At 42.4% G+C, this 21231-nt stretch overlaps 1 protein-coding gene across 1 annotated transcript in view; it reads left to right on the top strand.

Moving 5' to 3' along the window:
- Positions 1-21231, top strand: part of NUP214 (nucleoporin 214) — a 39360-nt gene that overhangs the window by 8612 nt on the left and 9517 nt on the right. Inside the window, exons 12-29 of the mRNA XM_088525290.1 lie at positions 174-630; positions 1889-2064; positions 2794-2885; positions 3167-3256; positions 3581-3730; positions 3979-4137; positions 6207-6310; positions 6823-7005; positions 7540-7625; positions 7800-7883; positions 8149-8394; positions 9048-9218; positions 9709-9817; positions 13373-13448; positions 13932-14040; positions 15192-15294; positions 16290-16363; positions 18196-19956. Coding sequence (XP_088381416.1) covers positions 174-630; positions 1889-2064; positions 2794-2885; positions 3167-3256; positions 3581-3730; positions 3979-4137; positions 6207-6310; positions 6823-7005; positions 7540-7625; positions 7800-7883; positions 8149-8394; positions 9048-9218; positions 9709-9817; positions 13373-13448; positions 13932-14040; positions 15192-15294; positions 16290-16363; positions 18196-19956 — 4230 coding nt within the window. The remainder of the gene's footprint in view (positions 1-173; positions 631-1888; positions 2065-2793; positions 2886-3166; positions 3257-3580; positions 3731-3978; positions 4138-6206; positions 6311-6822; positions 7006-7539; positions 7626-7799; positions 7884-8148; positions 8395-9047; positions 9219-9708; positions 9818-13372; positions 13449-13931; positions 14041-15191; positions 15295-16289; positions 16364-18195; positions 19957-21231) is intronic.

Genomic DNA, 21231 nt, shown 5'->3' on the forward strand with positions numbered 1-21231 from the left:
AGGCTTGGGGACTGGAAGCTCTGCTCCCTTCCTTTTTTTCCTCGCTGTACCGTATAACTAATGGTGAGACAGTACTTAACTGTTCCCATGCAGTAGCATTTGGCCTTGAAATACTTTTTGCCCTTAGTTGGGACAATGGAATGAGTGTTTCTCCCTGTTTTATCTTTCTGCAGGAAGTACTGCCACATCTCAGACCACTCCTCCAACTTCTTTAAAGCCTGACACAGTACCAGCTGTTCCTCCTGCTACTCCAGCCTCTAATCTCCCTCCTGCTGGGGGTGGAGCAGCTGCATTTTCCTTCATGCCTTCAGCTGTGAAGATGCCTGGCTCTACAACTGGTGACCCCCCACCTTACCCCTTTGCAGCTGATGCCTCCAAACAACCCCCTGCCCCCAATCTGACTGGAGCAGCAACATTCTCTTTCTCCTCTGCATCTTCCAAGACACCTGTGACTTCAACCCCTTCTGCAAGTACTGCTACAGCTACTGCCACCTCCTTTTCTTTTGGATCCATGACCTTTAAACCAGCTGCAGAGAGTTCACCTGGACCGCCCCTGTCCTCAACACCTGTCGCACAGAAGTCATCGTTCACTCCTTCAGCTTCTTCAGTCAAAGTGAACCTCAATGACAAGTAAATAGATACAGCAGGTTATACAGTGTTTGGGTAGTTAAATCACCACAAGCATGAACAATGTGTGGTAGTTTTTTTAAAGATTGCACAGTGGTTTCTGCCTTTCGCTCTGCGAGCTATCCACCACGCTCCAGAAAGAGCCCCGAGGAAAGCCCCCTGTGTGCAAAGTGTAGTTGTCCTGGCTACGAAAACCACACAGAGCTTCCCATGCTACAGGTTATGTTCATGGGCCAAATATTAGTCCAGGGAAGATGCCCAAAAATAGACTGATAGCCAAATTATCAGAGACCTTATGTTTTTTTGTCTTCATTTCATAAGCATGAAACAGTTTTCTACTGTTTGGTTAAGGTTTCTTATGCAGACCCAGAGAGTAACTTGTAGGGCTGTATCCGTAGCTGGCAGATGCCTTTTCTGCTCCTGTGTTCAGTGAAGCAGCTGTCACAGCTTTTGTTTTTGTTTTTAAATGAGTGCTTGCTCACTGAACGCTGGACCTGCAGTCTTCAAAGCTTTTTCATGCTGAGAATGTGTGCCAGCTGGAGGAAAACTGATATTGACTGGAAATTACCCAAAATGGATTTGAGTGATAAACATTCTCAGATTTCTTATTCCCACTATTCTCTCCAACTCATGAGACTTGTTTTCTATTTTTAGAAAGAAGGGTTGAACCACAGAGGTATGTTAATTGTTTCTACTTTCTGTGGAAAGTAGTTTTCACTTGAATACATCTTCAGAAATTTCTGATTGTTCAGATGATTATTTTCTAATCAGAAGAAATCCTTGCGCACCAGGATCTGGTGGTAACTCTTAATGGCTTTTTAAATTTGATATTGTGTACAAAAGGAAATGATATGCTTGTGAGCTGGCTGAATATTTAACTTGACTGCCTTGAGGGCCTGGGTTTGAAGAAAAATGGAACTTTTTATTCTCTTGCCGAATTTCTCTTTGAACTTGCTGCAAGGTTGGCTCTGAAAGGCAACTCAGATTTAGTTTGGTGGGAGCATTTGGTGCAAAATGATGAGGTGCTTTTTGAAACAGCGTAGTACTTGCTAGCACTTGGCTTTACTTCCTGGGTGGATTTATGTTAGCAGCCTCTGTGGTTGCATGTGTTCTGAAAATATTCCTAGATGGCTGCTTCCTGCTTTTGCCAGTAGCTACATTTGTAATTTTGTGTCTGGACCTTGATTTTTTTCTTTTTTTCCCCAAAGGATGCTAATTCCAGAGAGCTTAATGCTTCCTTTTATTCTGTTCTTGCTTGCAGGTTCACTGCTGTAGATACTTCTGCTCCTGCTAGCAGCAGTGGTCATGCCAGTTCCACGATGTTTTCATTCACAACCAGTTCAAAAACCTCCACTGGGGGTTCTCTCAGCCAGTCCACCCCTCTTGCAGCCTCTCCTGCCACACCACTGAAGGCTTCTACCCCTGTGCCAGCTGCTGGTAGGGCTCTGACACGTGTTGCTGGGAATAAGGTTCTATTATGAACAGGGCCCTAAAAGTTTTAGGATGCAACAGGCTTGGTTTTTTTGGTTGGGTGGGTTCGTTGGTTGGTTTTTGTTTTTCCTGCTGCTTTTGCCAATGCCACAGAACTCCTGTTTTGTACACAGTAATGATGTGATGGATCCAGTACTGAAACTGGAGGGCTTTTTTCCATTTGTGCACTTTATTCTCCACAAAGCTGGCTCTCTTCTCATATGTGAAGTAACCCCTTCTTAAGTTCAGCCAGATGCTAGAAGTTCTGGCATTTTCGATGCTTTGTAATACAGCTTTGATTATGAATATTTCCGGGCAGTATCACAAATCAGTACCCTATCTTGCATCTGCAGTGGCTAAAGTCCCAAATGGTCACGAGTTGAGTGGCAATTAAATGGTTTTCATTTGTTAACAGAATTCTATCTCTCAAATGCTCATGAGGGTAGAAATCCCAGGTTCCTTCAGAAGTGGTACAGCCAGATATCCAAGAGTGTCAGTCATAGCCTGAGTCTGCCAGTCTAGCAGAGAAATTAGGTGGGAGTAAAACTACACTTGCAGAAGGTGTTATTACACTGGAACCTGAACAGCTAATGCTGTTAGATTTGACAACAGAAATTGGGCTTCAGGTCTAATCACAGCCTGTTTTATCAAGCATTATATGAGTTTATAATTACTGTTCCTCTCTCTAAATTTCAGTGGCACGTCCTGCTCAAAATATGCCTTCAGCTTCTTTACTACAGAAGACTGCCAAAGTCGCCCCTTCTGCAGCAAAACCGAGCTCTACTCAGGTAGTGACAACTTGATATCCGAACTCTTCTGAAGGGGGTGAATGTTCTTCTAGGGGCTATGAATTATTTGGAATTCATTTGACTGAATGTTTTCATGTCAAAGGCTTCAGATAATTTGCAGCGTGCTTTGAACACACACGTGCCAATGTTAGTTTACTGTGAAGTGAGCACTTATGCTTATAAGAACCATCTCCCTTATGATGACTGAAAATAATTTCTATCAGGAGGCATTCTCTGAGCTTCCTATTGCTAAAGTTACATGATTAATGTTGTTTTTTCAGGGCAAATCGGCACTCCCCAGTACTGGTATTGAGAAGCAGGTTCACCAGTGGAAGGATTCAGACCCTGTCATAGCAGGAATCAGGGAGGAGGTGAGATTTCTCAAGCAGTTATGTTCATTTTGAAAGCCCTTGTATCTTTCAGTAGCTTAAGAACCAAAATGGAGGCTTTTCACAGGATAACTAACCTATTTTGTGGGTTCCATCTATGTCCTGGTTGGCCAGCTAATTTAGTTCCAAACACTGTGTCTGCTGGAAAAACTGGATGTTCTTTTCTGATAAAGTACAAGAAGAATTTCCTGTTTTGCCCACAAAGTGGCAGGTGTTGATGACACTAAAGAAACGTTGCCTGAAGAGCTGCGATGCTTATTTTGGCCCCTACTATGTCTCAGTGGCGGCACTTTCTTAACTTTGTAGATTGCCCATTTCCAAAAGGAGATGGAGGAACTGAAAGCTCGAACTTCCAAAGCCTGTTTCCAAGTGGGTACTCCAGAGGAAATGAAGATGTTACGAACTGAGTCTGAGGATCTTCACACCTTCCTCTTGGAAATAAAAGAGACAACAGAGGTGAGTAATGTGACTGAACATCCCCAAGCTATTTAACTCCTGGTTGGAACTTCTCAACAGTGATGTTTTCCTCACTTGATGTTCCTACTTAACCTGCTAATGCAAAAGCAGTGTAGATGGAACATCTGATTATGCTGCTTTGCTTGGAGATGATGTTTGCATTTATGCTTTCAAATAAACACTTCAGGAAGCCCCTGATGGCAATGAATATGTTACTATGAACCCTGTGCTATCTGTTCTCTCTGCAGTCCCTTCATGGAGATATTAGTATGCTGAAGACAACCTTGCTGGAGGGGTTTGCAGGAGTAGAAGAGACTAGAGAACAGAATGAGAGGAATCACAGTTCGGGATATTTACACTTGCTCTATAAGAAACCTTTGGATCCCAAGAGCGAAGCACAGCTTCAGGTATTAAGCATGTTAGCTAAATTCTAATCTAGAATTTTAAATAAAATAAGCTTGAGACTTGTGTTTGCAAGCTTTGTCATGCCCCCATATTTGCTGTTTCAGCATAGCATAGTGGATGTATGGTTAGCTATGTTGTCCCAAGTTTGTAAGGCAAGGCTGAAAATCCTCTCCTAAAGCTGCTCTGTGTTGTTTTCATTTGTGCTGATGAGACAAGACTCCTGTGGAAGGGAAGCAGTTCTCATGAGATCCAAGTCTATCCTAAGCTTGGCATAGGATTCTTGCCTCCGTGTTCCTTCTCAGCCAGTAGTGTTTGCTCAGGGGATTTTATTTAAGGAATATTTTTGGCAAATGCCAGTTAATTATTTCAACACTTAAAAGTAATTCCAAGACACTTCTATAATCTTAGACAAATGCTTTATAGAGTACTTCTATAATCTTCAGCAAATGCTTTAGAGTAATTTGATTTATTATGACTTACAGAATTGTGCAGATAATTTCATGGATGGTGGAGCATAAAGCTAAATGATTTTCTAAAAGTCAGAGCACAAAAGAGAATAACCAGTGGCACCTAAAGAGGCTCTCAAAGGCATCAAAGAAGCTAGGGAGGAAGCATTCTTTTTGTTACAGCTCTGCTGATGAGGGGAATCTACTACTGTATTTCCTTAAAAGCAAAATGAAGTACTTCACAAATGATATATTTGGTCCTTTATACGCTGGCAGAAGTTTGGCTAGCCAGCTGAAGACATAATTGCATGTCATTGTTGCTGCAGTAGGAACCAAGAGCATACGCAGGGCGAGCTGACATGCAGTGATTTCTTTATAGATGGGATCTCAGTGTTCACCTGGAAGCTTGTCTATCTTGCAAGTGGTTGTAGGCTTGCTTTGATGTCTGTTATTTCTCTGACTTTCGGAAGTTATGCTCATGACTTCAAAGAGATGATAATCTGTCTTGCAATTATTACTTCGCTGATATTTAAAGAGGGTTATGAGGAAAGAATAGCAGGCTGGGAGAGAAGAGGAGGAATGTACAGAAAGGGCTTTCAGGTCCACTTTCAGGAAGGTTACTAGAAAGACAGCTCTGGTCTGTTGTAAGTCTTGTTTAGTTCACTTGTCGTTCCTATTCTGGCTGAAAAATGCTCACTTGGTCAACTTAGGTTAGCTTTAAATGGAATTTTGAAGCTCTTGAGGTTTTCCTAATGTCCAACTATAGTGATTTGCTGCTTGAAGAGTTGTTGATAAACAGTGTTCATAGTTGCTGAAGAGAAAAAGCCTGTGCAAAGCCCACGGTAATGCAGGACTAACTTTCGTATTGGCTGCATGCAGCTCTGTTGAGGTGAAGTCAATGCTCCAAACAGTTTGCGTGACCATTTTACAAGTTCAGACCTCGAGACACATTCGTGCCATGGCAGGTCCAAGTGATGACAATTGCAAGGCAGAAACCTGGTTTTGTTTAGGGAGCTGGGCTTGTAGCCAGCAGTCTTTGGCTTAATTGTGCCACTTGTGCAACTGTGTGGTTATGGATAAGTCACTCTGGTCTCTCTGTACTGCTTTATTTGTTTTGTTCCTCTTTCCTCCTACCTATAAAAATCAAGTTAATTCCTTGCCTTCATGTGGGAGTTTTGAGCGGTTGTGAATGCTTTCGTGAGTCAGTCTGTGAACATAGTCTGGAGCCAAGTGAAAAGCCTGCAAAGCTTTGATCACCTTTAATTGTTAGAAACCTCAATAATGTGAAGCAGGAGCAAATGATTCACTTTCTGGAAAAGAGGTTTGAAATAAGATTTGTTTTGTACAATGTCTGAGGTTCGTGCTACCCTTTTAGTGAAGACCCCATGGTATTTTGCAAGTATAATGGAAAATATTATCCCCTGTTTTGTGGAGTAAAATGGACAAGCCAAACCCTGTGCATAGCCCACTAATTAGTAAGTTATTTCTTCTGTGCTGGATAGAACTTCACAGGCAAAAATATTGGGAAGTGCTGCATAGCTTGAACTGAATGAGCCTAAAGGCTCTTTGGCTGAAACTGAGATTTCTGAAGGAAATTAAATCTTCTTAAATCTTTTGTGCGATAGGAAATTCGCCGCTTGCACCAGTATGTGAAGTTTGCTGTTCAGGATGTGAATGACGTTCTGGATTTAGAGTGGGATCGACACCTAGAACAGAAGAGAAAGCAGAAGTAAGTAACTGAAGTTGAAATACAAAACAGGAGCATGTTAGTGAATCAAGCATTAGCACCTAATCAACAAATAAAAATCACTTCTAACAGTAACCGTTAAGGTACTATGTCAATTTTTTTTTTTAAGGTATTTTTTGAGTGGAGCTTGATTGAGACACACAGTTAAAGGTTCAGGCTACTTGACTATACATTTGCTACGTGCTATGGCTTGCATTTTATAAATTATACTTAACAGAAACAAGCTGTAAAAGGATTTTTTTTTTCCAGACAACTTGTCCAATGACTGTAGGTAACAATAACCTTCTAATGAGTCAAGCGTCTTGTAATAAACTGAGCAAACTTGCAGTGTATCTAAAGGAGTAACGCAGAGCTGAGACAAACTGAAGCAAACCATGTTTGACCTCGTTGAGTTCAGTAGCTAGAACTGCTAAAGCACTTTGTGCACATATAGCTGCTTGTGGCTAGGCACACAGAATGGTCTTTATTCTTGTCTCTTGGTCTGATGTCTTAAGGCGCCTGGTAGTTCCTGAGCGAGAGACTTTGTTTAACACCCTGGCTAATAACCGGGAAATAATCAATCAGCAGAGGAAGAGACTGAATCAGCTGGTGAACAGCCTGCAGCAGCTCCGACTCTGCAACCAGGCGTCTCAGTGGAGCACTCCCAGCGACACGTCTTCTCTGAGCAGTGCTCAAAGGTACGTGAAATGCTTACGAGCTGCAGAGCAGTGTTGAGACTGCTTCTCCGTTGCTCCCAGCAGTGTGCAGGAGGGCATCATTCCAAAGAATGATGTTCTGCCAACCTGAAATAGGAGGACACATCCAGGTAATACAGAAGCTCACTGGTTATAGCCTGTAGCTCACTGTTATTTATGTTTATCAGAGATTTCTCCCTTAAATGTATTGTTTTATAGTAGCGTAAGCAGGATCATAGAGCCTCCAGGCTGAGGTACTGCTGTCTTTTAAGTTTGGGGAAGAAGAGAAGGCTCCTGGACTTTCCAAAATATTTCAAGATGTATGCATTTAAATAGCATGGTATCTAGAGAAAGAGGTTCTCTCCTGATGGATTTTGTGTGCAGGTGTCTGCTCTGACAGGTTACCTTATGAACTGATCAATCTTGCAGATAAGTCAGTAATTCTGATGGCTTGTGGCTGTATTGGTCCCTTTTTGCTCTTGTTTCTGTTGATTTCTTCCTGCTGCTCATGGTTTTCATTACTCTACCTTCTCCCAGTTTCGACAGTGATCTTGAAAGCCTGCGCAATGCTTTGTTGAAAACTACCCTGGAATCTCAGACCAAACCCCTGCCTAAAGTGCCTGGTAACTTACTCTTTCATTTTGGGATGGGGAGGGAAAAAGTAGTGTGGGGTTTTTTCAGTCTGTTTGTTCTGGGTTTTTTTTGTGGTGGTGTGGGGTGGTGTTTTTTTTTTTTTTTTTTTTTTTTTTAAAGCTTGCACTTTGATTATTGTCTAGTGACTCTCTTCTGTTTTTCAGCTAAGTTATCCTCTGTGAAGCAGGCACAGCTAAGGAATTTTCTAGCCAAGAGGAAGACACCGCCTGTTAGATCTACAGCACCAGGTAAACCTGTTGCTACCTTAGGAGTCTTAAGATAGCTTTTCTCTAACTTCTCAACCCCTACTTCTTTCTTCATGCTCTCCCATCTTTCCTCAAATGGAAAGATTCAATTACCATCTTGACGAAGGTTGCCTTTTCTGGCAGTTATGAATCTTAGCAAGATAGGCTTAAAACAAACCAGCACGTGGGCATTTCTGGCTCATCTGCTGGTTCACATGGTCACCTTGCCCTAACACACACACACATTGTGTTGTTCCTGATTTTGCAGCAAACTTGTCCCGATCTGCCTTCTTGTCCACAAGATACTATGAAGATTTGGATGAAGTCAGTTCAACATCTTCTGTTTCCCAGTCACTTGAGAATGAGGATACCCAGGCTGTGGACCAAGAGGAAGAGGCTGCTCCTGTGCAAGTGTCCCGTCATGCACCTGTGGTCCGTACACCCTCTATCCAGCCTGGTTTGATGGCTCAGTCCCCATCCTTTGGGAAGCAGCAGGTCTCCCTGGGTACTCTATGTGAGTACTTTTTGCAGCTTCTCTCCTATATATGTGTTTGGTTAATGGACACGCTGTGTGTGTAGTCTTTTTTTCCCACTATTTTTGTTTGTTTTTTGATCTCAAGATGTTTCTCACATAGTTAGCATTGTTTTTCTTTTAGTGTCTGTCTTTAAAGATATGCCATTACTTCTTAAAATAAAGCCTGAGAACTAGGCATTAAAGATGCTGCTACATTTAGTGGATGGGGATCAGGTTAGGACTTCTGAGCCCAATGAGTAACAGTAAGATTTTTGTTTTCATATACTCAGTTTTCCTGATTCAAGAGGTTTTGTTTGTTTTATCTTTCAAGCCAAAGAACTGAACCTCTTTTTTTTTTTTTTTTTTTCAGTTTGCTATCACAGTCACTTTTGCTGACACGTTTTTCATTTATCTAATGCACTGTAATGACAAGCATTGAGACTAATCTGCCAAATCCTCCGAGATAGAGACACCACCCGGGCCAGATAAAGTGCTAACTGTTTAAAAGGGCTGTGAATCAGTCTTATCAGGGGGGGAAAAAAGTGGATTTAGAGGAACTGAAGTTCAACAGAGCTTTCAAGACTTTATTTTATTTATTTATTTTTTTTCTCAGAGATACAGTTAACTGCTTTTTTTTGTTGTTGTTTTTGTAGTTTTTGATGCGCCTACGTCTTCAAACAGAATCGTACCGCAAGGGGCAGACAGTACAATGCTTGCCACGAAGACTGTGAAACACGGGGCCCCTGCACCCACAGTCACTGTGCCAGCTCCACAAGCAGCTGCTGCAGCAGCTCTGCGAAGGCAGATGGCTAATCAGCCCCCAGGTAAAGTGACTGCTAATTGCCCAGGTGACCCCTGGGCATTTGAATGGATGTCTCACAGAAACCTAGTGTCCTTGAAGGAAAAGACTATCAAACTGTGTGACAGGAACAGGATCTCTGAGCTGCCCCTCTGAGATATCCAGTGTTTTTTTGTTGTCTTCCATCTCAATTACCAAAATGCAAAGTAAATTAGGCAGGTCATATTTGTTAACCTGAGATGTTATAATGCAGGTAAGGGACATCTAAGTATAATTAGATTTAGTCAGCCAAGAAGGAAAATGAGGTCTTTATAATGCAGCCCACTTCTCTAGGGGTATTTAAGGCTCAAGTACTCAATATTTTGGGTCAAACAGGTCACACACTTTCTAGAAACCCTTGTGCATTGCTGCTGCAGTTACTTGTACACAGCATATTGCATGAAATGTTTCTCCTGGAGAAGACATTTACCTCTCCATTTATGGGTTTTGTCTTGTTTTGTGTTTCCCTTTTAAAGCTGTAAGCACATCCTTGACTGAATCAACCCTGAAAAACGTTCCTCAGGTGGTGAATGTGCGAGAACTCAAGACTGGTGCAATGACTCCAGCTGTGTCTGCAGTAATAGGGTGAGTGTGGAGAAGACTCCCTTCATTTTGGGAGCCTTCAGCTGCACTTGCAGTAGAGCACATCTACCGGTGGGGAGCAGTAGTGGTATTTTAATTTGTCTGTGCTTAAAGTGGCTGCATTTGTGGGAGAGCTGAGAGTTTAAAAAAAATAAGCAGCAATGCTTTCTTACCGCATCATTCAGACTTGCTAATAGCTTGTCCTGAACTAGCAATGAGACCAGCATTAACATTTTTCTGTGAAATATATTTTAGTGCCTCTCCTCCTGTTGGGATCCAGTGGCTTAATCACTAAGACGAACACAGAATCTGGAATCCTTTCAGTTACTCATGCAAGTGCACGTGCTGTGTGCCTTTCTGAGAAAGAAATGTACCTGTCTGTCACTGAGCATGCATTAAGCTGCCCAGATGTTCCTTTTCCTATATGTATTTACCTGAATTCACTCTGCGGAAGAGGGAGAACTCTCCTCTGGCTCTTTTGGAAACTTGTCTCAGAAATTTCTTGATGTCAGAATTTTGTCTGAAGTCAGTAGGGATCAATCATTTTGGAAAAACACAGAGCTGCAGGTCTGTCTTCCTTATGAGTAAACTATGAATGTGGGTTTCTGGTATTTAACCTTAAATTTCTTAAGATTTCCTCTGAGTTGGCTGTAACTCTTGGCTTTCCTACGATCTGTCTCCTGCAGACAACAGCCAGTTCAGCTCATTCCAGAGATTTTTCTCTTATCTCCATGCTCTGTCACTAGCCACAGAACTAGTTCTTCTTCCTGTTGTGGTAATGACCTTGAAACTGTCTGCTTGGAGTTCCTCTGATCACTTTAGCCCACGATAATGCATGGCTGTTTCTGAGCTGGGGAGGCAAGGGCAGTCCTGGAATATCTGAGCAGTGTCAGGGACTGCTGCATTTCTGTCATGGTATAATTGCATTAAAGGCAGAATGAACTTGCCACTTGCATCTGATAAGTTTTAAGTGGAATTGTAGATGCTTTATTCAGATATATGTGAGCTAGACATGCAGATCTTGAAACAACTTCTGCTGTCACATTACTCTGGTTGTCACACACGTGCGTATTCCTCCCTGTTGAAGAGGAAAGTGGAATTCCTTTGATACTGCTTATCAAAAAGGGAGCAGTCTTACAGGAAGAAACTCATCTGCTGACCTCAAACCAAGGACTCTGTGTTTTAACTGGGAGACCAGTTGAGAGCTTTTACTCTTGTATTTTCTCTCTAAAGTGATAAATTTGCAGAAGAATTGGGATTACGTTAAGTATAGTTTGCAAATGCTTATGCCTGGAAACTTTGCTAAAGCAAATTTTGTGATAGGGAATTTTTCACCTTAAGTTGGTTATGTATAAAATAAAGAGATTTCTTTTTCATCACAACTGCGAGGAGCTCAGAGTACTGGCTATACTTAGGCAGCATATGTGTAAGTGCTATATGTTTAAGATTGGTTCATCTGATATGCAACTAAGGACCTGTTTTACTTCAGACTAGTTTTAGCATGGCAATATTGAGCGTCTTCCCTCATGAAGAGCACCAGCTAGCTTTACATCTCGAAAGCTTTTTTAGCTTCATTTTATAATAAACTTCATTAAAATGTACTAACTAAAAATGCTACCCAAATGAACTTGTGCCTGCCAGCCAGACTTGGTGCTGAAACGAAGAGCATTCATCCAGCAAAATTAATTGCGACTTCACACATCCCGTCTGTGCTGCCACCCCCGCACACTCTTTGGCTCGTTAAGCAGTAACCTTTTTTGGTTGTTATCAGATGTTCAGTGAGCTGTGCTTAGGCATCCTGGTGGTCTGTCCATTTATTTGCATATCCTGAGATCAAATCTGGTCTTTTCTTAGTGCTGATGGAGAAGCTGTGGGTTCAGTGGTCTTGGGGATCTTTCTGTCTGCATCTGTTAGAGAGCCTTGCAGATATGGGTTGAAGCACTGCTGTATGGGACAGGCTGTGGTTTGGGGAGCTGCCCATGTTTTGAATACCAGAAATAGAGAAATATGAAATTCATATCTTGCACATACATAAATCACACTGTTGAAAGAGGCTGAAAAGATTTAGAAATGCAGAAAGTCATCGCTGATGAACTCAATTACCAGCTTTCAGATCTTTACAGCCGTGTTTTATTTTATGCTCATGTTTCTTTTTGCGCCGGTAAAAAGGAATGATAGCCTTGTGTAATCAGTGGAGAAGGCTCCCACTGTCACGGATTTCAAAGAACTTCTGTTTGTTGTTTGTTTGTTTTGTTTTGTTTTCCATCATTCACATGAACTTGAGCTTTACAGCAGCTCCTTCCCAATATGGATCCTTTAAGTGCTATTCTAATACTTTCTGCTTTTGCTATTACGCTTTTGCTCTGGGCAGAGGGTAAATCCAGGCCATGCAACATAGACCTCATTGCTGCAGGGAGTGAGGGAAGGAAGGACACGTGAGTACTGCAGTGCTGTTCAAGGCACAAAATCCTATCCAAAAGGCATTGGCTGCACAAAGCTATTCTTGCATGCATGTCTCCTTTCTCTGAAATATAGTAGGAAACTTCTGTCAGCTGATTCTTTGCTGACCAAATAATAAATGAGTTTTTTAGTAAATGAGTGCCGCGGTTTAGCAGAAATAGGACTTCTGATGCCCACATTCAGATATTGCCTGGAGTTTGCAGCCTCAGCTCTTTACGTGGTTCAGAGATTGCTTCTCTGCATTAGAGAACGGCAGGCCCGTGTCCAGATGGAAACAACCTGCCAGGTTATGAGAAAGGCAGCCTTTGCCATGGAGAGAATGCAATCCCTGTTGAATTTGTTACACTTGTGAAGGCTTCTGGCAGTGACCATTTAAGCTGATGAATTTTGTGGGCCACTGACTTGAGGAGAGGCTCCAGCTGGATGGCAGCACGCAAGTTACGGTGATTGGTGTGTTAATGGCACGCAGGGTGCTTCATCCCAGAAGCAGGTGTCTTTCTGCAGGAATTGTGGACTCAGAGGCACAATATATTTCATGATAGAAATTCCCAAAGCTATACTGCCAAATACATGTTAATCTTATCACAGGTCTTGTCATGAGGGCATTAATATTTATACTACACTTCAAAGGCCTGAAGCAGACTTCCTTTCCCTAGTTTTATCTCCTTGCTGAGCACTTCTGAGAGTTGCATGTATTTGGGTTCTGGAACATAAAGGAAGCTTCTTACAATTTTATGCCTGATGTATAACAAGTATAATCCCCTTACCTGCTGATTCTTTTTCATTCAGTTTCCTGTGAAATAGTAAGGAATGCCTTTTTCAGAGGCATAAGAAAGTGTGAAGAGGACTTGATCATTTAAGTCCAGAGCTTTAAACATATTTGCAGGCTTGCTTTATTAAATGAGACCAGTTCGTTTCAGAGGTTTATTCCCTAATCAGATTTATTGGCTTGGAGTCATATGAGGGAATCTGATAGCAGTGGTTGCTTAAGACTGCAACCCTCTCTGTTTTTTTAATTTTTTAATTTTTTATGACAGGTGAGAGAATCCACTTCTAGATCAGCCATTCATGTCATGTTTTCTTTCTTCTTTTTTGAAGATCATCTGTACCTCACTCTGCAGCCCAGGCAGTCCACCAAGTTCTGGCAACCGTCGCTACAAATCAAGCTAAACAGGTATGTCAATAGAGAACCCTCTCCTTGGGTTGTTCCATACCGAGGCAGATTCAACGTAATTTAGGGGTTTTATTGTTGGTGAACAGGTCATCTAACTCTTTTCACAGCTTGTCCTACATTCTTGGCGAACTACTTATTTATCTGTGACCTTGGCAGGATGGTGCCAGACATATCTCTGTTGTGTCCTGACTTTTTCCCCCGCCCTTTTAAAGACTCCTACAGCTTTCTAACAGCCACGGGTTTTCAGGAGTCAGGGTTGCAACCAACACCAAAGCCAACAGTTATCTAGGTGTCCCCAAAGGTCACCAAAATGGTACTGAGCAGTCAGTGGAGAAAGTTACAAGCATTTTGACCACTTTCCTTTAGTTTGTTCTTAAGTCATTGCATGACTCCCTTAATATTAGACTATCCTTAAGGTCTTTGTTAATAAACGCAATGCACTGACCTGAAATTACTTTATGGATGTTTTTTGTTTTGTTTTAGACATCTTTAACAAGCTCTCTTAAAGTACAGGCTCCACATTCCTCTGCATCAGCACCTTGTGCTGTGGCTTCTACAAGTGGTCCGACATCATCTGGCAACAAAATCTCAGGTCGGTGGTCTTTGGAGGTGGAAATAACGGCTGGGTGTCTCTTGGCACATGTCAGGGTGCACAGTTCACAGAATGAAGACGTTAAGGAAGTGAGATCCATGTTTGGGAGGCAGTTGTGCCAGTCATCTGTGTGTTGGCATCTAGAATTCAATGATGCAACTGTTCTCCTTTCAGAGGGGACCCAGAGCCTGTAACCCTTAACCATAAATGTTCAGAGCACATCTGTCAGACTGCTGGGATTTGACATTGAGTCAAAAGGCAGCCATCGGTGCTGTTTAGATTTTCAAATGAGACACTCTTGCAGGAAAATAACAGTAGTGGTTTTTCCATATAATGATATCTGGCTTGAGTATTTCTATACTGTAGGCTGCGGTACTGAAGCAACCGAACTTTGAACTAGCTTCAGAAGAGCTGACTTGGGTACTGTCTCTGCTAAACTCTAGGCTGTATGACCAGTTTTAAAGCTAATTCATATACCTTTGTGCCGCACTGTGGTCTGTCACCCTGAGCTTAAGTTTCTCTGAGAAGAAATGTTTAGTTTACTGCACCCTGCAAATAGGAGAAGGAACTGTTTGTAACATGTATTAGATAATGATGTTTGTGGTGAGCATAGTTTGATAAGACTCTTGAGTAGATGTCTGAAATGTATCTATGTTACTATGTTGCCTCTTAGCTGGGGATGAGAAGGGGTAAAAAACCATCAATTGTGTCTGACATGAACCAAAATTTAAGAAGTGCCTGTTATTGAAAATGTCAGCTTTTGAATTCGATTTCATTTCCTTTTTATTTGAAATGTGTTTTGTTATTTTAATGGTTTTGTAAGAAGTTCTGCTAGGGATTTTCTTTCGTTTTATTTAGCTTTTATTGTAAAGACAACACCTACTGTCTTTGTATTAATTAGGTATTCTGTAAAATAGTTCACATGGTCTCTCATGTCCCAGCTGTAGCAGGAATGTTTCTAGACTCTGTATAGGTGGTGAACACAAGCAGAAACTTCCTGAGGAAGTGACTTTCATTTTGAAAGCTTTTGTTTGTCTTAAGCTTTGTTCCCAATCAATAAAACTGCAAACTATTCCCTCCTTTTATGAAATCTGGATGACACAGAGCTGTACTTGCTTTATAGTAATCCTTGTTGCACTTGTAATTTGCAGGACAAGGAATGGTAAAAACAGTTGCAGCTGTGACTTCTGCAGGGATGTCAGTACCAGCAACAACTGCACAGATTAGCAAGGCTTTCTCATTTTCTTCTGTCGGGTCTGTATGAACTTTGAGATTTCTCTGTAGTTGCCATCAAATAGTTGTTTGTTGTTCCAGTAGATTTATCTGCAAGCTACCTCATATGATAAAATAACAGTTGCAGCATGAAGTGTACTGGGGGGTATCGAGGTTTGTGGGGTTTTTTTTGTTTGTTTGTTTGTTTGTTTTGCATTGGGGTTCTTGAAAGCCCTTCTAGTTGGCAGAAGTCTACCTGAGTGAGGTCTTAAGATCTGTGAGAATTAAACAGTGGCTTGTGTTGTTTTGAATCCTTTGGTCTGTAACAAAACAAGAAAAGAGAGCAAGTAATTCTAACCTGACTTTTTTTCACATTTATCTACAGTGGGCTGTACATCCTGGTGTTTATTAGCCTTAGACATTGAGCAGTTTGCCAGGTGATGATTTGAGATTAAAGCAGTATGACAGTGATTAAAGTGCCAGCTCACAGGTTGATAAACTGGCTTCACTGCCTGTTTTTCTCCTTTATAAAGGAGACTAATATTAAGTAATTGAAACATGTGCATACTTTTAAACAGCTGTTTTAATTCCATCTTAACCATTTTATGCTACTTTGTCAAGCAGGTGACATGGATAACACCTTGCTGCATTGTTCAAATAATCCTCTTGAGAGAGGAACTCAAATTTAGTAAAATAAACAAATCCTTCCTTTGCTTCAGGATCAGTTCCTCAGTGCGTAAAACATATACTACCTACGATGCTGCAGCCAGGGATGTTGTGTTGTGCAGCCTGACTTGTGGAGCAGCAGACTGTCTTTTAGAAACACAGGGCAAAGCAGTGAGAAAGCAGAAAGTATCTGGGAATGCAGATCTCCAGAGAACCTAAATCATCATTATGAGAGATTGCAGTGTCTTTGTAAGACAATATCTCTCCTGTGGAATAGTCATGTAAAACTTTAATTTCTGTCTTGCCATGAGTCATATGGTTGGAAGCTTCAATGCTTTGAGCTAAATGTCATTTTTTTTTTTTCCTTTTAGCTCCGGATTTAATTTTGGTGTTGTCACATCAGCTACTGCATCACCAACGCCGCCCAGCCTCACTTCCTTACAAGGTAAGTTTGGAGAAGTGGCCAGGCAACCTGTCTTCTCTACTAAGAGGAAGCTTACTCTTAATTCACATGTCTCTTAGTTTATGTTGCAGTTTTAGTATTAAAATAACAGTAGCTGCAGTAACACTGTTTGTGTGCTGGATTATGCCATGCAATGCACGAGAATCTAGGCCACCTGCCTTTCCTTTATGAGCAGAAAATATACATTCTGCCAGGAGCATCTAGGAGGCATTAGTTCATAAGAAGGGTAGTATCTGAAGTTATTTCCTCTTCCGTCTTTAATGTCTAAATTTTAAAGTTGCCACAGTAGTCTGCCACAAAAGGCTGTTATTAAGTGGAGTGAGCATTTAGCAATGGGAGGGGAAGGTGTGTGGTGGCTTTTATGTTGGTTATAAAGTTGATTTGAAAATAGATAAGTTGTCTTCCCTACTCCATTTCATAGGTAGATCATATTCATCCTCTCTGGAAAGAAGGGCCCAATGCATCTGCTTGCTATTCTTGAATTGCTGCCTTGAATTCACTGCCTGTATTTCAGCCTTGAAAAAGAGCTTGTATGCTTGAAAGCTTTTTTTTCTCTCTCTCCATTTTAATGTTATCAGTTGTTGTAATAAAAGATAACACCTCTTCCTACAAATCTTGACTTGCTTATCTCCTCAGACCATCACAGCCCCAACATTGCTACTGTTACTTTGTTATCTTGAGCAAAAAGCACTAGCTTGGCTTAAAAGTTAATGATTCGGTTAATGTAAAAGTGGAGCTAAATAGCACTGATTAAAGAGGAATGGAAGTAAAGAGGAATCATGAGACTTGTAAAGCACAGCATTATATATGGGCAATTACCTTAGGCTGCTCTGTGGAATGGTAGAAGCACCTTTGCCTTTGTTAGCTGATGATGGGAGAAGAGAACTTCAGTGCCTCAGGAAGAAAGAAATGATTCTTTATTTGCTGTCAGCTACTTGTATGCTTGTTTGTTAATTAGGGTAAAAAACAAGCATATTATCTCTGATGCTAAAAATCTCTTGCTCTGTGTTACTTGATCCTGATGCAAACTTCCTGCACCTTGTCTAGAGATGCCTAAATCAGCCCATGGTCAAACACCAAGGCAGTATTGCCAAGTCAGAATCTGTCTGGTGGTGCACAGAAATGAAATAACAATATATCAGATATAACACGTCCAGTCTTCCCTAAAAGCTTCAGCTGTTCCACATTCTTGGATAGCAATATATCTAATACGTGGAGCTGCTGGAGTGGTTGAATTCGAGAGCTTCTCTGTAATCTTTCAAAGCTGAAAACAAACTACCTATAGAACGCTGTCTCCTGTTTTTAAATAGCTTAATTTGTAAAGACAGATTTAATTCTTTAGAAAACTGTTCAAGTGCCAGAAAGTACTTTTAGGACCAACCTGTGTGTTCTGAGTTTTAAATGGACAATTCTGCATGAATGTCAGGACTCATTAAGGTGAAGCAGGTAAGAAGGGGTGTTAACAACAAATAGTCTGTATTGATCAGGTCTTTTCTATTGCTATCAAACTGCTGCAGAAGGATAGGAGCCAAAGGCTGAAATTCTGTGTTTTCAAGGCAAAGGATGGTTAAGTGGAGGTTATGGCATAAAGAGTTTTTCATCACTGTAGCCCTGTCAGTGGAGGCTTCGGATGTCACTGAATGCACAGGGCAGTGACAATTATTTGATGGTTGAGAGGTTTTAAAGTCTTTGAGGCAAGAGCACTGTCTCTCTGCTTATCTGTAAAGCACTAAAGCATGCTACGATTGTAAGACTGATAAATGAGCTCTGCATACTTTAATTGAATCAGTAATTTCTTTGTGTCTCTCTGACAGCCCCAGCTAAGGAGTCCATCCAGTCTGATTCGTTCTCTGCTGGTGGGGGCTCTAAATTTGGAGCAGTCCCCGAGAACTCCTTTGCTTTTGGGTCCCTCAAGCCAGCAAGTGCTTCAGGAGTCTCAGCAGCAAATAGCACTGTGGCAGATAGCACCCAGCCAAATAAGCCTGCTGCAACAACTGCTTCTGCTCCTTCTGCAGCCTCTGGCAAGTTGGATATCGCTTCATCTAAGCCCACAGATCACTTGTTTCAGAGCAATCTAGGTGGAGAAACTCTTGGGAGCTTCTCAGGACTCCGGGTTGGTCAAGCAGATGATAATATCAAGGCTACCACTAAAGCACCGTCCACCAGCGTTGCAGGGGCACAGGCAGCCAAAACTTCTACGATACCTTCTGGGTTCACCTTTGGCACCCCTCTGCTGTTAGGAAAACCCGGAGAAGCTACTTCAACATCGGTTACGACTGCAGGTCCAGCATCTCTGTCCGTTAGCACTACTGCCACAGGCAGTCTCTTTGGTAATGTCCAGATAACCAGCACAGGGTCTTCTGGGGTGTTTAATCTTGGAGGATCTAGCGGCAACAAGCCTACCTTTTCGTTTGGTATTCAGCAAGCAAACAGTATGAGCACGTGCACCTCTGCCCCTTCTGCTGCCACTGCTTCGACGTCGCTGTCGATCGGAAGTTTCTTGAGTTCAACCCCAACTCCAGGCCCTGCTGCAACTTCTAGTAGGGGTGCAGGGGATGTCAAGTTACCATCTGCATCACCTGAAAACGAAGTTGTAACAGCTGGCTCTTCACCTCCGTTGTCTCAAGCACAGTCACCACATCCACAGATCCAGCTTTCAGAGCCTGTTAAAGAGTCTGCCTCACCCCAGGCCACAGCTGGGGACACCAGTGCTGTGGGTCCTGGGGTCACATCAGTAGCGCCTCCCCCTGATGCAGTTGCTCCTCCTGCCTCCACCAGTGATTTGAAGGCACCAGAGCCTCCTGCTGTCTCTGCATCTACCCAACCAGATCAGAATATCTCTGCAACGATCTCTACAACTAACATTGCCTCTCCTGTAGAAGCAACCACCGCGTTGTCCGTTACCTCTGACACTAGTACATCCGTCCAAAGTCCAGCTGCTGGTGCCTCTTTGTTCATCCCTGCTTCTGCAAGTTCCTCAGTGTTCCCTCAGCCTCCAAATTCCAGCTCTTCTGGCTCAGCATTTAGTCAGCCTACAGGTGACACAGCTACCACTCCTTCCACACCACCTGTTTTTGGACAGCTACCAGCAGGTACCGCATCTCCGTTCGGGCAACTCGCCACCAGTACGTTGTCTACGGCTGCCACCACCACCACCCAAGCTGCCAGCTCCAGTTTTGGGACTTCTGCCTTTGGCACCACCACTGCAGGGGGTTTTGGTCAACCGGCTTTTGGACAAGCCCCGACCTTTGGGCAGCCAGCAAGCAGTTCTGCGAGTGGTTTCACCTTCAGTCAGACTGGCTTTGGGACCATGCCCGCCTTCGGGCAGCCAGCAGCTTCCACAGCCGCGTCGAGCAGCGGCAGCGTCTTCGGAGCGCCAGCCAGCACCAACAGCACCAGCACCTTCTCCTTCGGGCAGCCACCCGCCAGCGCTGGCGGTGGGTTGTTTGGACAAAGCAGCCCTCCAGTTTTTGGGCAGAACACCGCCTTTGGGCAGGGGGGATCCGTCTTTGGGAACGCTGCTGCTGTCACTACTACCACGTCGTCTGCTGGCTTCAGCTTCTGTCAAGCTTCATGTAAGAATGAACTGGAGGGGGATGCTACGCGCCAGCGGTGCTGTCTGGTTGAAGTAGGGAGAACAGCGTATCACAGGGGAAAGTAGGACATGTTTTATGCCTCTTTTCCCCTGTGGCAGCTGATGTATTTTTTCTTCTTATTGAAGATAGGAGATGCAGTGCGTGTGAGGGGAAGCTAATGCTGGAGGTCTAGGAGGCTTTTGTTCTGCTTTGACACTCTTCAAGAGGCCGTTGGGTGTAGCCTTTCCAATTTTGCATTCGATTTATACTCCCAAGGCTACCTTGACATAGTTTTGAATTATGTATTGTGCTGCCTGTTGCACAGTGCGTACATTGGTTGCAGTATAGTGTAAAGGATCTCAGGAAGTTATTTTAAATTGTCGTACTGAAGTAGCTAGACTGCTTTGAGGCCATAATAGAGCAAGTGAATACACATGCAGCACCTTCTTCAGTGGGCTGCATTGAGCACATCCAGCAGTGGATGTGTAGCCCCCTAGACCATCCTGATGATGACCTGGGATGCCAAAAAAGCTATTAAGCACCCAAAGGATTGGGTTAGCAAGGAGCTAATCTGTTAAATCCACTTTTGCCTTCGGAAACACCTTGAAATTAAATATAGCAGTAACATGATCATCAGCTAGCCATCTACACAATTAAATTTAGTATTTGCACAGAGCAAATATTTTGTCTGCCAGTCTCCTTTTGTTCTTCGTGTTGCTACCATCTATTACTGTTTTTTCCAAAGCCTTCGCTGTGCAGTCTTCAGAGGGCTCCCAGGAAAAGGGGAGAAGTACAGAGTAATAATAGAGAACATGTAATTTCCAAGGAAGAAAAACTAATTAGGTTCCTTTAATTAAAAGTGATGGCACCGTAGGCAAACTACTTGCTCATTGTAACTACAGCAGCAGAGAATAGTTAAATTATGAAAGTGAACTCTGCTAAAGGAAGGTGTTCCTAATTATAGAAAGTGCAAGTATTATTACAAAATGCACATTTAAGTCGACTTGGAAATGCAATGGGGAAGTGTTTTTTTTTCTTTAATCAAAACATTTTATTATCTATAACGGGAATGTTTAGGTTACAAAGCTCAGATTCTCCCTACACAAGGGAAATCAAAATGCTGCAGTACTTGTTCATGACTTGCAGCATTATTACAGGAACATTAACAGAAATCCAATTCTTTTATATTGTTAGCAACAATCCCATATGTGTAAGGGCCTTTTATTTTCTCTCTGTTTTCAAATCCTCTGGAGAGAAGAGGAGACTGACTTTCAA

This window comes from Tinamus guttatus, unplaced genomic scaffold (assembly GCF_059628265.1).
Source record: "Tinamus guttatus ecotype Peru unplaced genomic scaffold, ASM5962826v1 Tinamus_guttatus_pri_ptg000226l, whole genome shotgun sequence".
Classification (NCBI taxonomy): Eukaryota; Metazoa; Chordata; class Aves; order Tinamiformes; family Tinamidae; genus Tinamus; species Tinamus guttatus.